This window comes from Erpetoichthys calabaricus, chromosome 18 (assembly GCF_900747795.2).
Source record: "Erpetoichthys calabaricus chromosome 18, fErpCal1.3, whole genome shotgun sequence".
NCBI classification, from domain to species: Eukaryota; Metazoa; Chordata; class Cladistia; order Polypteriformes; family Polypteridae; genus Erpetoichthys; species Erpetoichthys calabaricus.
The window spans coordinates 6738534-6751900 of NC_041411.2; the positions used below are offsets into that span (position 1 = coordinate 6738534).

The 13367-nt window shown below is 41.3% G+C and overlaps 1 protein-coding gene across 1 annotated transcript in view; it reads right to left on the reverse strand.

The window, feature by feature from the left end:
* Window positions 1–13367, reverse strand: part of ube2g1b (ubiquitin-conjugating enzyme E2G 1b (UBC7 homolog, yeast)) — a 38741-nt gene that overhangs the window by 10307 nt on the left and 15067 nt on the right. The window contains exon 4 of the mRNA XM_028824358.2: window positions 9685–9863. Within this exon, the coding sequence (XP_028680191.1) occupies window positions 9685–9863 (179 nt within the window). The remainder of the gene's footprint in view (window positions 1–9684; window positions 9864–13367) is intronic.

Consider the following 13367-nt stretch of genomic DNA (forward strand, 5'->3'; position numbering starts at 1 on the left):
ACATTTTATTTGGGCTGGTTCCTTTCCCAAGACAGTGGATAGCAGCCTACCCAGGCCAGGATTGCCACACTGACACCTGCAGGGCATGAAGGGTATTGTAGTCACGGGGGCAGCCATGTTAGGTTCTGTGGAGTCTGCCAGAGGGAGCTGCGGGGATCAGAATTCTCTACTATGTGGGATTTCAGCCTTACCCAGAAGTGTTTCCGAGCCCCAGTTCCATGTCCACGTAAGTACTCCTGAACATTGTCACGCTTGGGTCACAGATTAACACAGAAACGCAGGAGGTTGTAGAGACAGGAACTTTATTCAAACACTGCAAACAAACAGGTCTGTTTTTCAAAAGTTTAAACGTGTTCCTTGACAAGACGGAGACGACAGTTCCATCTCACAAAAGAATGCAAACATACCTTCCTCTTCAAAGGAGTGCATGTCAGGAGCAGGGAAGGTCAAAGAGAGAAAGGCAAACAATCAGAAATCGACAGGTGCCGTTTGGACTTTTAAGTCTGCGAAGTACCGTGTGGATCACGCGATAGATCACCCGCAAGCAAGTCCAACAAGCAAGGAAGCAATGTGAAGGTAGTCTTTTAGCGTTTTTAACCTGTAGGGGTGCAATCAGCCCCCAGCTTTATTCACAGTTTCGTGAATCAAGCGACATTCCAAACCAGGCTCAAACAAGCATGGCAGGACATCGGCATTAATATGTTCAGAGCCGGGTTGATGCCTCACTGTTAAACTGAGGTTGCAAACACAAAAACCATCTCATGAGACGAGAGTTCATTTCCTTCTGACGGTAGAACCATTGAAGTGGAGCGTGATCCGTCACTAATGTGAAATTTCGACCCCATAAATAATAATAACAAAGTGCTTCCACAGCCCATTTTATTGCCAAGCACTCTTTTTCAATATTCGAATAATTACGCTCCCTAGGAAGCAATTTCATACTCAAAAATGTGATAGGGTGCTCTTCCCCATCAAAAACCTGGGACAGGACGGCGCCTACACCAAATGTACTTGTGTCCGTCTGTAGAACAAAATCCTTGAAGAAGTCGGGATTCCGCAGAACTTGAGAAGACAAAGCAGTTTTCAAATCACAAAAGGTACGTTCACAAACATCTGTCCATACAAGAGGGCGGTTTTTCCTACCTCTAGTAAGATCTGAAAGAGGTGCAGCCCTACTTGCAAAATCAAGGATGAATCTTCTGTAATAACCTGCAAGCCGTAGAAAGTACCGTACTTTTTACGTTTCTTGACGTGAATAAGCAAGCATCTCTTCCACTTTTCTAAATTGAGGTCGGAGTAAACCCCTGCCCATGGAGTAGCCCAGATAATGAGTCTCAGACACGCCCAATTTACACTTCCTGGGGTTATCTGTCAAACCAGCCTGTCTTAAGCTTTCAAGGACAGCTTGGAGACATTCTAAATGAGGACGCAAGATCTGGTCCATCATATGCTGGAAAGTTAGAGGCGCGCCATGAAGACCAAATGGGAGTCTAGTAAATTCATAAAGTCCTTCAGGAGTCGCAAATGCTGTTTTTTTCGCAACTGTCAGCCTCAAGAGGCACCTGCCAGTAATCTTTCGTGAGATACAGTGTGGAGATGTAGGATGCCTGACCCGGTTTTTCCAACAGCTCATCAACACAGGACATTGGATAAGCATCAAATTTATAAACTTTATTAAGCGCCTGAAAAATCGATACAGAAGCGAATCGAGCAGTCTTGTTTGGGACTAATACAACCGGACTGCACCAGTCACTTTTACTTTCGCAAATTACACCCAATGCCAGCATCTTTTTGGACTTCCTCGTGCACAATATTCTGTCTTGCTTCCGGAATCCGATACGGACGCATCTGCACCCTAACACCAGGTTCAGTAGTGATTTTATATTCTGCAAGATTAGTCACGCCTGGCAAGTCTGAAAAAACATCAGTGTTCCGTTCAAAGACAACAACTCTGTCTTTTGCAAGTCAAATCGTCACCAATGGCAAAAATCGGTCAGAGAGACAGCAGCCAAAGAAGTGTACCCCCGCTGCGGGTCATGCCATTCCTTCCAGAGATTAACATGTAAAATCTGGAATGGTTTTCGCCAGCCCAGTATTCTAACCTTGTAATTTACCGGCCCCATACGTTCCTCAATAATGGCAGGGCCTTGCCATTTTGCTAGAAAATTGTGCAGATCCATTGGAATCAGTACCTGAACACGATCACCAGGTTTAAATTCACGAAGCTTACAGCATCTATCACAAAGACGTTTGAGTTTCCTGCTCACATCACTGGTGCTCCACAGCAATAGAAGTTTAGAAATTTGTTCTTTCAACGAAATTACCCGATCTGCAAAGCTCGGCCCATGAGCGGTTGTCCCGAATCCTATCCATTCCTCTCGTACAACATCCAAGACGCCTCACGGACACCTGCCAAACAACAACTCGAATGGACTCAAGCCAGTGGATGCCTGCGGCGATTCTCGCACCGCAAACATAATAAAAGGCAGGACAGAGTCCCAAGACGTCGGATCATCATGAGCAACTCGCCCGATCGGTTTTAAAAAGTTTTGTTAAAAATCATTCAGTCAAATCATTCGTCTGTGGATAGTAAACAGTGGTACTCAATTTCTCAATAGCAAAGCTGTCACACAATTGTTTCATCATGCGAGAAGTAAAATGTGTGCCCTGATCAGATAAAATTTCTCTACGGATGCCAATACGAGTGAAAATCTCACGCAAAGCTTTGGCTACAGTGGAGAAATTGGCTTTTTTCAAAGCAGCCACTTCTAGATAACATGTAGCATAGTCAACCAACACAAGCATATATTGATACCCATTTTTAGTCTTGGGCAGAGGGCCTACTATATCTAATCCCACCTGTTGGAAAGGGACTTCCAAAATAAGCATAGGAGAAAGGAGAGCCAGGGGAGGTTTATAAGCAGAGACGATTTGACAATCAGGACAAGAAGTACACAATCGCTCCACATCTTTCTCCATATTCAGCCAATAAAATCGTTTTGATAAATGTTCTCTAGTCTTATCAGTCCCCAGGTGCCCACCGAAGATGTGAGAGTGAGCTAATTGCAAAAGAATGTCCCTATGTACTTCAGGTACAACTAACTGTTCAATAAATTCCCCAACTAAATGATCCGATATCACTAAAAAGGCAGCTGTGTTTCTCAAGAAAGTGCGGGGTTTTTAAGTCCCCAGATTCACGCTCTTGGTAGTAACAGTCACTAGCAGAGCGAGCCTGCTTAAATGCATATTCTAATGAGCTATCAGCCTGCTGCAAGCGCACAAAATCCGTCTGCTCACCAGTGCTCGGTTCTTGTTTGGAGGCATTTGCAAGTTGAGAAGTTGTAGATGGGCCAGCCAGCCGCTCTGGGAAATTGGGGGGTGGAGGGGTGGTGGTTCACCCTCGGTCTTGCTGGAGAGATCGGGTTCAATATCTAGTCTGGGCTCGAGATCTTCCCCAATAGCCAGTTCTTCCTCATCATCCCCGCCCCCCCGCTAAGCTTGACACAGGGCTCACTGATTGGCGTCCGACATTTGGTCACGAGTCTAGGAAAAAGGGCATTCCTCCTGCTGATCAGTAAGGGCCAGGGGCAGTAGTCCAAAATGGCAGACCAAACTTTTAAATGTTGACCCTTATATGTTAACGGAAGAAGCAATGTCTGATAGTCTTTGACATCTCCATGTATACAACATATGTTTACAGTTGCCGTCAAGACAGTCCCGTCTGACAATACAAAAGTCACGTCCTGAGTCCAATAATGCCGAGATCTCACGGCCCCTTAACTTCAGAGACCATTAAGCCATCCTTTTTATCTGAAGAATAAGGAACACGGGAGCAACAAACCTCGGCGAGACCTATTTCCAACGATTGAGTAGGGGATAGGCGACATTCCCTCGCCAAGTGGCCGGGCTGATCACACTGGAAGGATCTTTGTTCAGCTCCACTGACGAAATACCCACGGCGACGTCCATGGCCTCCTGCTTCCCCAGATATGGGTGCTACGTTAACAGCTGGGTCCCCTGATGGTCTTCCTGAGGAATCCCGATTTTCACGGAGAACAGCATGTAGATGCTCTAATCTCCGTTCAAACCATCGAGCATTCCCTGGCCAATCTCTTGGAGGCTGCAACATCACAATTCAACATCATGACGAAGGAATTCATCTTGGAGAACTGCAGGTATCCCTGCCAGCAGTATATTCATGACAACCTTTTCCACAACTCGCTCCATCTCGTTTCCCTCAAACCAGCAGTGAACTTTATGAATCAAATCTTGAATTTGCGCACGAATGGGTCCGTCATGAAGCCCAAAACCTTTAGACAAAAAGCTCATAGTTTTTCGCAAAACAACCTGCCGCTTCAAGAAATTATAAATCAGAGTTTATTGCGAGGCACAGTCTGTACAGCAATGAAGGCATCCCCAGACAAAAAAAGAGGCGACAATGACAGCCCAGTTTCGTTTGTCCCATTCCAGCAAAAGTCGCCACATGTTCAAAAGCAACATCTCTGGGTTATCGGAAGGCCCCATCTTCGTCAGCACCTCCTTGGAATTAGCAGGTAGAGCAGGAACCGGATCACCCTCCGGGTTGGGAGGAAGCAGGACATTTTGGAGCAATCTGTGCAACCACTCCTGGTTCCACTTGTCATGCTTGGGTCACAGATTTGCACAGAAACACAGGAGGTTGTATAGACAGGAACTTTATTCAAACACTGCAAACAAACATGTCTTTTTCAAAAGTTTAAATGTGCTTCTTGACAAGTCGGCGATGACAGTTCCCTCTCACAATTAAAAGAATGCAAACATATCTTCCTCTTCAAAGGAGTGCGCATCTGGGAGCAGGGAAGGTCAGAAGAGAAAGGCAAACAATCAAAAAAAAAAAAAAAAAAAAGACAGGTGCTGTTCGGACTTAAGTCTGATGTATCGCGTGGAACGCGCGATAGATCGGCCACAAGTAAGCCCAGCAAGCAAGGGAGCAATGTGAAGGTAGTCTTTCAGCGTTTTTTAACCTGTAGGGGTGCGATTAGCCCCCCAGCTCACAATACGGAATAAAAGGTGCAGTCCCTTTTCATTCTGGGAGCCAGAGTCAGGTGAATAAGGACAAAGCTTGCGAGACGACCAGAGAAGAAGGAGACTAAGTGTCTCAGAGAGAAATTATAAATTGTGGTGTGGGAAATGATTCCTTGGAAAAGTTTCACACAATAAAAACCCTTCATTTATTGTAAAACCTGTGTCCATGCCTTGTGTGTCAGGAGCTTGGGGAGCTCCAGCTCCTCCCTGGGGACCAAAATTGCAATTAAAAATAAAAGTTACAGAAATCACATGGTTTAAATTTTGCGCAAATACTTTCCGTATCAAATCCAGTTTATGTGCTTCCATTACACCAATTAAATAGGTTAATAATGTGTAGTCTTAAGCTGATGCTTCTTTTCATAAAGATCCTGTGTGTCAGCTGAAGTAATTCCAAAATAAAAAATAAGAACGGAACAAAAAATAAACATGTACTGTACATGCCTTTTAAGGCACAGAATCTTTGAAAATTCTTCCCAAATCCCTTGGATCCCCACTAAAAACACAAGCAAGCCCAACTATCTTTAATATTGCCTTTCAAACACCTCTGTGATCATGAAGTAAATTTATATTAAGACAAAACCAAAGAAAATTTATATTTAAAATTGACTGAAACAAACTAAAATCCAGCCTTAAGAAAAATTTCACAGTAATCATTAAATTTGTAAGCTGAACACATCACTAATTATGTGGCAGGAAGTCTTAAGACAATTTAGAGAGTTTAAAACATTTGTTTTAGCTAATTTAGGTCTGGGAGATTACAGTCAATGTAAGAGTGGAGTTCCAATCATTTCTTTTACAAAAAGTGAAGCAATACAAGTAAGAATCTTGAAAGTCCTTAAAGAAAGAAGCTCGCAACATCATGGAGCACTTCCATTCCAAATTGAAAATATGAGATGTTTGTAGACAAACAGCACAGTGCTTGAATAAAGCCAACATCACATTACTTGACTTCCTGTCATGGGTTAGGCCTTGCCAACTGCAGTTGCTGATCTGGTGGCCAAACCATGTCAATTTAAACAACTTAAAAAAGCTGCCCATGCCACAATTACCAACTGTCTGATAGCATTCTACCACAGTCAACGAGCTGCCTGAGTGAGATGGCGCTGTACGAATAGTGACAGCACATTCAGCTGAAGTCCCAGCTCTTTGTTTTAAATCCAGTCTGTCGTAATATGCTCAAAACAAGACATCAGACAGACTAGCTTCTCTTCTGCTCATGAGGTCCAAAACACCCGGGGCGCCTTATTTCTCATTGCTGCATTATATGCATTGTACTTCAGGAGGAGCATTCATTGTTTTTCAGTTCTCATGCACACAGAGCCAGCCCCTACAACAAAAGGCAAAATTCAAACTGTTTCATTCTGTCAGGTTAAGTCATGGACTACTTGGAGTGAGTTCCTGGGAATGTCACATTAAATTCACATTTACTTTTTTAGCGGATGCCTTTGTTTAAGATGACTTACAAAATTTGTGATACAATTCGTTACATTTCTTTTGTTTTTCCAACTGGACCATACACTGATGAAGTGACCTGTTCCTGGTCAATAGTGATATTTGAACCCTTAACCACTATGCCACAGTGCTTGCACGAGGCATCTTGTTTCACAGGAGCATGCCACCGATTACCTCCGGACTCTCTAAGATATGTGAATGAAGGCTAAAACTGAAAATCCTTGGAAAAGCTGTCCAATATGAAATAATCTTTAGCCTTAAGGTGCTAATGGTCAATGACATAATTTCTTTGTTGAACCAAAGTGTAGAAATGAAACAAACAGCTGTGTTGAGGGAATCAAACTAAACAAGGCACAACCAGACAAAAAAAAGTGAGCCTGTGGTACATGTGCCAGTGTAACCTGCAAATCTTGCACCATGGAAAAAGTGAAGAGACACAAGGTGCTCATCCTATGTCATCATGGTCTCTGCAGTGAAGACAGGCGTGCTGTCCAAACTCTTCTATAGAAGCACAAACAGGCAAACATGAGAAGTAAAAATGCATTGGTTGGCCACAGTACCCAAGTACAGCAAAAGACAAATATACAGTACATCAAGTATACGTCCCTTCAAAATTCAAAGATGTCAGCATTGCTATCAGAACTGTTTGAAACCACTGGTACACCAATCTACAGTCTGGAGAAGTCATACCACAATAGGCCTTCATGGAAGAGTTGCAACCCAAAAGTCAGTTGGAAATACAGCCAAATAACTCATCTACACACAAAACACAAAGGTTGGGATACAGAAAGATCAATATTTGACATTTTTGGCTCTAACACAGTTTATGTGCAGGAGAACTTGAGAAAGTACAAGGACAAATATCCACAGGTAGCAATTAACCATAGTGGATGTTCCCTGCATGTCCGAGGCTACATTTCTTTAAATGGAGTTGGTGATTTGATCAAAATTCACAGCCCCCTCACTACTGAGAAATGCAGGCAAATTTCTTATTCACCATACAATACCTTTAACCCTTAAACCGCCGGAATCGGCTAAAGTCGGTTCCCCAATGCAATTTGCCAACACGCTGGAGTCGAGTACATTCGGTGACGTACATTCATTGAACTCTGCAACCGGCTAAAGTTATTTCCCAGTGCAATTTGGCAGCATACCACAGCCGAGAATACTCGGCGACATAAATTAATTGAATGCTGCAACAGGCTATAGTTGTGTGTCAATGCAATTTGTCAGCATACAGGGGCAGAGTATATTCAGCGACATACATTCATTGAATGCCGCAACCGGTTATAGTCGCTTCACAGACCAAACTGCCAGCACGCCAGAGCTGATCAGTCAGTGCCATATATTTGTTGAGCTGCCAGCTCATGATCACTGCCAGCCACAGCAGAACTGCAGCATTACTGTCCCTGGGACTCAGCTGCTGCACTAGACTAGCCTGCAAGCATCAGCGCTTACCTCTGTGTGCTTGCGTGCTGCCAGTTCAAGAGCAGTTGGCTTGGTGATTTACTAATTTCATCAAAAGGCGTCAGTTGTTTTCTTTCTCATGGTCTGAGAGTCCTTCAGGTGCCTTTTGGCAAACTCCAGGCGGGCTGCCATGTGCCTTTTACTAAGGAGTGGCTTCCGTCTGGCTACTCTACCATACAGGCCTGATTGGTGGATTGCTGCAGAGATGGTTGTCCTTCTGGAAGGTTCTCCTATCTCCACAGAGGAACTCTGGAGCACTGACAGAGTGACCATCGGGTTCTTGGTCACCTCCCTGACTAAGGCCCTTCTCCCCCGATCACTCAGTTTAGATGGCCGGCCAGCTCTAGGAAGAGTCCTGGTGGTTTCGAACTTCTTCCACTTATGGATGATGGAGGCCACTGTGCTCATTGGGACCTTCAAAGCAGCAGAAATTTTTCTGTAACCTTCCCATGATTTGTGCCTCGAGACAATCCTGTCTCGGAGGTCTACAGACAATTCCTTTGACATCATGCTTGGTTTGCGCTCTGACATGAACTGTCAACTGTGGGACCTTATATAGACAGGTGTGTGCCTTTCCAAATCATGTCCAGTCAACTGAATTTACCACAGGTGGACTCCTATTAAGCTGCAGAAACATCTCAAGGATGATCAGGGGAAACAGGATGCACCAGAGCTCAATTTTGAGCTTCATGGCAAAGGCTGTGAATACTTGCGTACATGTGCGGTCTCAAATTTTTAAAAAATTTGCAAAAACCTCAAGTAAACTTGTTTCACGTTGTCATTATAGGGTGTTGTGTGTAGAATTCGGAGGAAAAAAATTAATTTAATCCATTTTGGAATAAGGCTGTAACATAACAAAATGTGGAAAAAGTGATGTGCTGTGAATACTTTTCGGATGCACTGTACAGGTCCCCCTTACCAGCTGTGAAGCATCATTCATATTTCTGCAAAACTTTGTGTTTCAAAGTAACTCTATGCATTTCTCCTACACCTCTCCTCAATATGATAGACAGATATGAAAGGCACTATATAGACAGATAATATTTTGGATAAATCATACAATTCTTTGTTGCATTACTTTTTTTCATACTATGTACGTATACACTGAATAGTACAATGGTCACATTAAGTATAAGAATAACCTGAATTGAATATTTGGCATGAATTTCAGCAAGTATTTAAACTTATTTTTCAAAAAAAATATCTAGCAAGTTTGTTTTTTTTAAGCTCCAAGATATTTTCAACTGTTAACATCCACCTGCACATAGCTGAAAACCTATAAACTTGAAAAATAATCAAAGATGACCAGAAATGTGCCCATCTTCGGTTTTCAAAACTGAACTAGAGATTCTCTTCTGATGTGCCTTAATAGCAATTTAGTGTTTCTCAAATGTGTCCTTTCATCCCCAGGATTTTTTTGGTGTATGCACGAAAGGAAAAGACAATGACTCAAGCCTGTGACAATCAAGAACCCTTTTCAAGGAAAGTGTGTTGCCTGCAAAATACAGAATCTAGTAAAAATGAAGACATCAGCAAAAATTGACATAGTGATACCTAAACTGATCATTAATATGCTACTAAAAGTTATATTCACACTGAACATTAAATAAAATGATGTTCAAAAAGCCAAATTATTCTTCAACATTCAAGCAGATACTAAAATTTTTAAAAAAGAGTCATGCAAGAGTCAACACTCACAGCAGCATCCACGTTAGCAGGTGAGTCACTGTTGGGATCAGCCAGCATGGAGATGACACTGATCATGATAGTCTCCACTGTATGAATGGGAAGCCAACGTTCTTCAGGTTTCTCATAACCAAATTTATCTTCACCAGGCTCATGCAGGATGGAAATGCACACATCACCATTCTTGGCCACTACAGACAAGGAATATACATATCAAAAAATGGCTAATTTTAACAAGCATGCTTTACTGACACAGCCTTCGTCCAAATGCAATAATATAAAAATTTGTTGCTTCTAGAAACTTTATATAGTCCGAGACCAATTTCTCATATATAATGGGTCTCAAGGCTTAAAATAGAGGACACAAACAGCCCATCACAAGACAATCACACGGTCTTGTAAATCCCACCCAACTGAAATTTAAACATTGCTAGGGCCTTACCAGGAAACCAGAGCAACCATTAAAAACTGTAGCAGACAAAGTTCAAAATTCATTTAGTGAGATAACTGATGGCCCTTCAAGCTATACCATTTATATTTTACACTCTGTTTAAAATGAGCAAAGAAAATGCACTCTTTATTTGGATTATTGTATATTGTTCAACAGAGATCTTGCCAGATCTTTGGGTGTTGGAGATGTAAAACACTTGAGGTCAAAAAAAAAAAACACAATGCTTTTTATTCTCTTAGAATTAATAAAATAAAATATGCATGCACATGATCATGTGCTAAAAAGTCAAATGCCCACCATAAACTTCCACCAATTTGCTTTGTTAATGTCATTAGTAAAAATCAGATTATTAAACTAATGAGTAACTGGCGAAAACAGCAAACTAATAGGTTTTAATGTGCATGTGTATGTATTTAACTACCAAATTTTAAGGATATGTTCAAATGTATAGAAATGGGATGAACTGGCTCAAGAGTTCTTCTTTTTGGGTGTAAAGACTTTTTTGTTCATGCAGAATCAATTTAAATATTAACTTCTGTCAACTAGAAAGTCAAGTAAATTTCAAAATGTTGCATTACAGTACTAAAAAAAGAATATTGGCGCCAGGTGTAAATAACTAATTTGTAGCTAATATACAATTCAGTTCCAGGTAAAAGTTTAAGTAGAAATAATCTACAAATTTGGAACACGTAATTCTCTGATGCATTAAAACAAAAAGGTTACTTTTGAAGAACCAAGTTGCTGATGCCAAGCTCTAAAAATCTCTATGTAGTCAGCATTAGCTTTGCTCAGCCACCTGATAACCTTGCCATGTCTCTCTCTATTCATTGGCCTGATTTTATGAAAGCTGCTGTATCAATTCAAACAGATGATATAATTTAGTCATGCATTAAACTTCTACAGCTCATTTACTGCTAACAACAGTTAACAATCTTGAGATAAACATGCACTTTGGCCTCTGTACCCAGAACAGTCTGGCATCATACAAGTTTAAAACCTGGCTCATATTATTCTAGTGCCACAAATGAAGACTTGTTTCCCCAGCAGTATTATAACCTGCATGACAAGCACTCATGAAAACATTCCAAAAAAGAAATAAAAACTTCTGACTTGGATAACAAGAAGTGTACAAATCACAGTGAGGCATAGGCATCATGAAGGCGTACTGTCATAGGTATGAATAAGGCTCAGCTGCTTGACACACTTCTGTTAAAGACTTCATTAGCTAAAAGCAATAAGTGAAAGTGTGTCAGAGATGATGTGTAGCACTGCTCTGCCCATCAGTTTTTCTCTTCATTCTTTCATCTACTACCTTTCAGAGTGTAGCTAAGGCTGCCTTCCTAGCTAGCTTGCTAATTCAGTGGGCCACTCTCAAAAGAGAGGTTTCCGGACCAACACACCACAGCCTAGAAAAACTCATTGGCTATCAGAGTTGTAGAATATGTAAGGGATGTCACGATCTGCATTAAAAAAATACACTCTCCTCAGTAAAATAAATACAAGGCTCTGTCCTCTCTTTTACAATCAGTCCTTATTACTAAAGTCAGACCAACCTGTGACCGAGGCGGACCAAGTGCTTGCTGTACCAGTGTACCACATGCACATCCACTTCCTTAAAAGTGAACTGTGACTGGGCGTAGTGACCTCTTGGTGCAGAGAAAGTCAATAACCAATTTACTGGTTTTGCTGATATTTAGGGGGAGACAATTCCCTTTGCACCAAGAAACAAAGTTCTCTACCTAACTGCTATACTAAACTTAACCAGTTTTAATGCGGTATGCCAAATTATAAGCATCTTTTACAATTGAGAGGTATATGCATCATCCAAACAGACTTTTGTTAATGAATTAGCTCATTTTGGAAAAATCATTAGTGTTAAGGTAGTTTAATGGTTTTCCAGCAATTAAATTCAAAAGGTTAAATCTTGCCAGGTGAATTTAAATACACACAAACATGCAACTAGTTTTGCACAAAGGACACCTGGCTCCAATTTCCATTAAGGTTATTTAAATTATTTTAAAATTATTGGGTTTCTCTCAGAATTTCAAATAACTATCATTTCATGGTAAATTCAAGTAAGTCATGGCAGGCAACATCCAACAGATTACACGCTCTAGTCAGCTGGCCGTTGCAACTTTTTACTCAGTGTAACTAAGCCACATTTCAAATTAAAATTTGTATTTTGGATGTATATGTTCTAACAAAGTGAAAAATTTTGAGAGTTAAAACTATATACATGATTACACACAAGGTATACAGAGTGCTCACCCCTTACCTTTCATAAACAGTCCCTCTGGCAGCCACTTTTGCTGCCTAATGCTGTGTTTCCCAAACTGTGGAACACGGCAGTCAGTCCCAGAACTCAAGGCAGAATTGCAGGTGGGCCTTAGATAATCACTCCCCCATTCTGTCAGTTACGCCTGATTCCACATGACTGATCCCAGACAACCCCCCACATTCCTGCTGCAACTATCATGCTCAAATCACCAATTGCCTAGCTACAGACAGCCAATGGTCCACAAATACAGTGGAAGTCAAATCTGACTGACAAGTTTTCCAACCCCTAGATCCACCCGCAATGTCTCCAGTCTGCTGCAAAACCCTTCTTAAGCTTCACTACATTGTCAAAGTGTGATGTAAACTAGTCAACATAAGACTGCAATGCAAGTGGCTGTTCTGTGGAATTCATTAATCACTACTTTTGGACCAAGGCTAGAAGAAATCCATATCTTCCATGGTAAATGACTGTTATGAATTTTGGTTGCAATACAGACTTTTAAAAAAAAAAAAAAAAAAAACACCAAAGTGATTAGATAAATTTTATTAATCCCATACAACAACAGAAAAATAAACGAGTACATCATTTGGAAGCACTGAATTGCCCGATAGAAAAGACCCCCAGAGGCACACTGTGGTGGTATGAGCCCGTGGCGAAAAGTGCTCCAAGACAGAGCCTCCTGGTGGGGATTTTTCATGATGGCATCCAATTTTGCCACCATACTCTTAAAACAAGGATTTCATTAGAACAGAGTTTGTGCTAATGGAATTTGACCTGTATTTTTTTTTTTTTTTTTTTTTTAAGCGTGTGTGGACTGGGAGTATTCATTACTTAAATTAAACAAAAACACACACCACCACAATGCTGTGTAGTCCACTTGTACTGCATCGTTAAGGTGAAATGGACAAGACTGCATAACATCTCTTTTATTAATAAGGCAGACAATCATTTTCTGTAAATACTTCA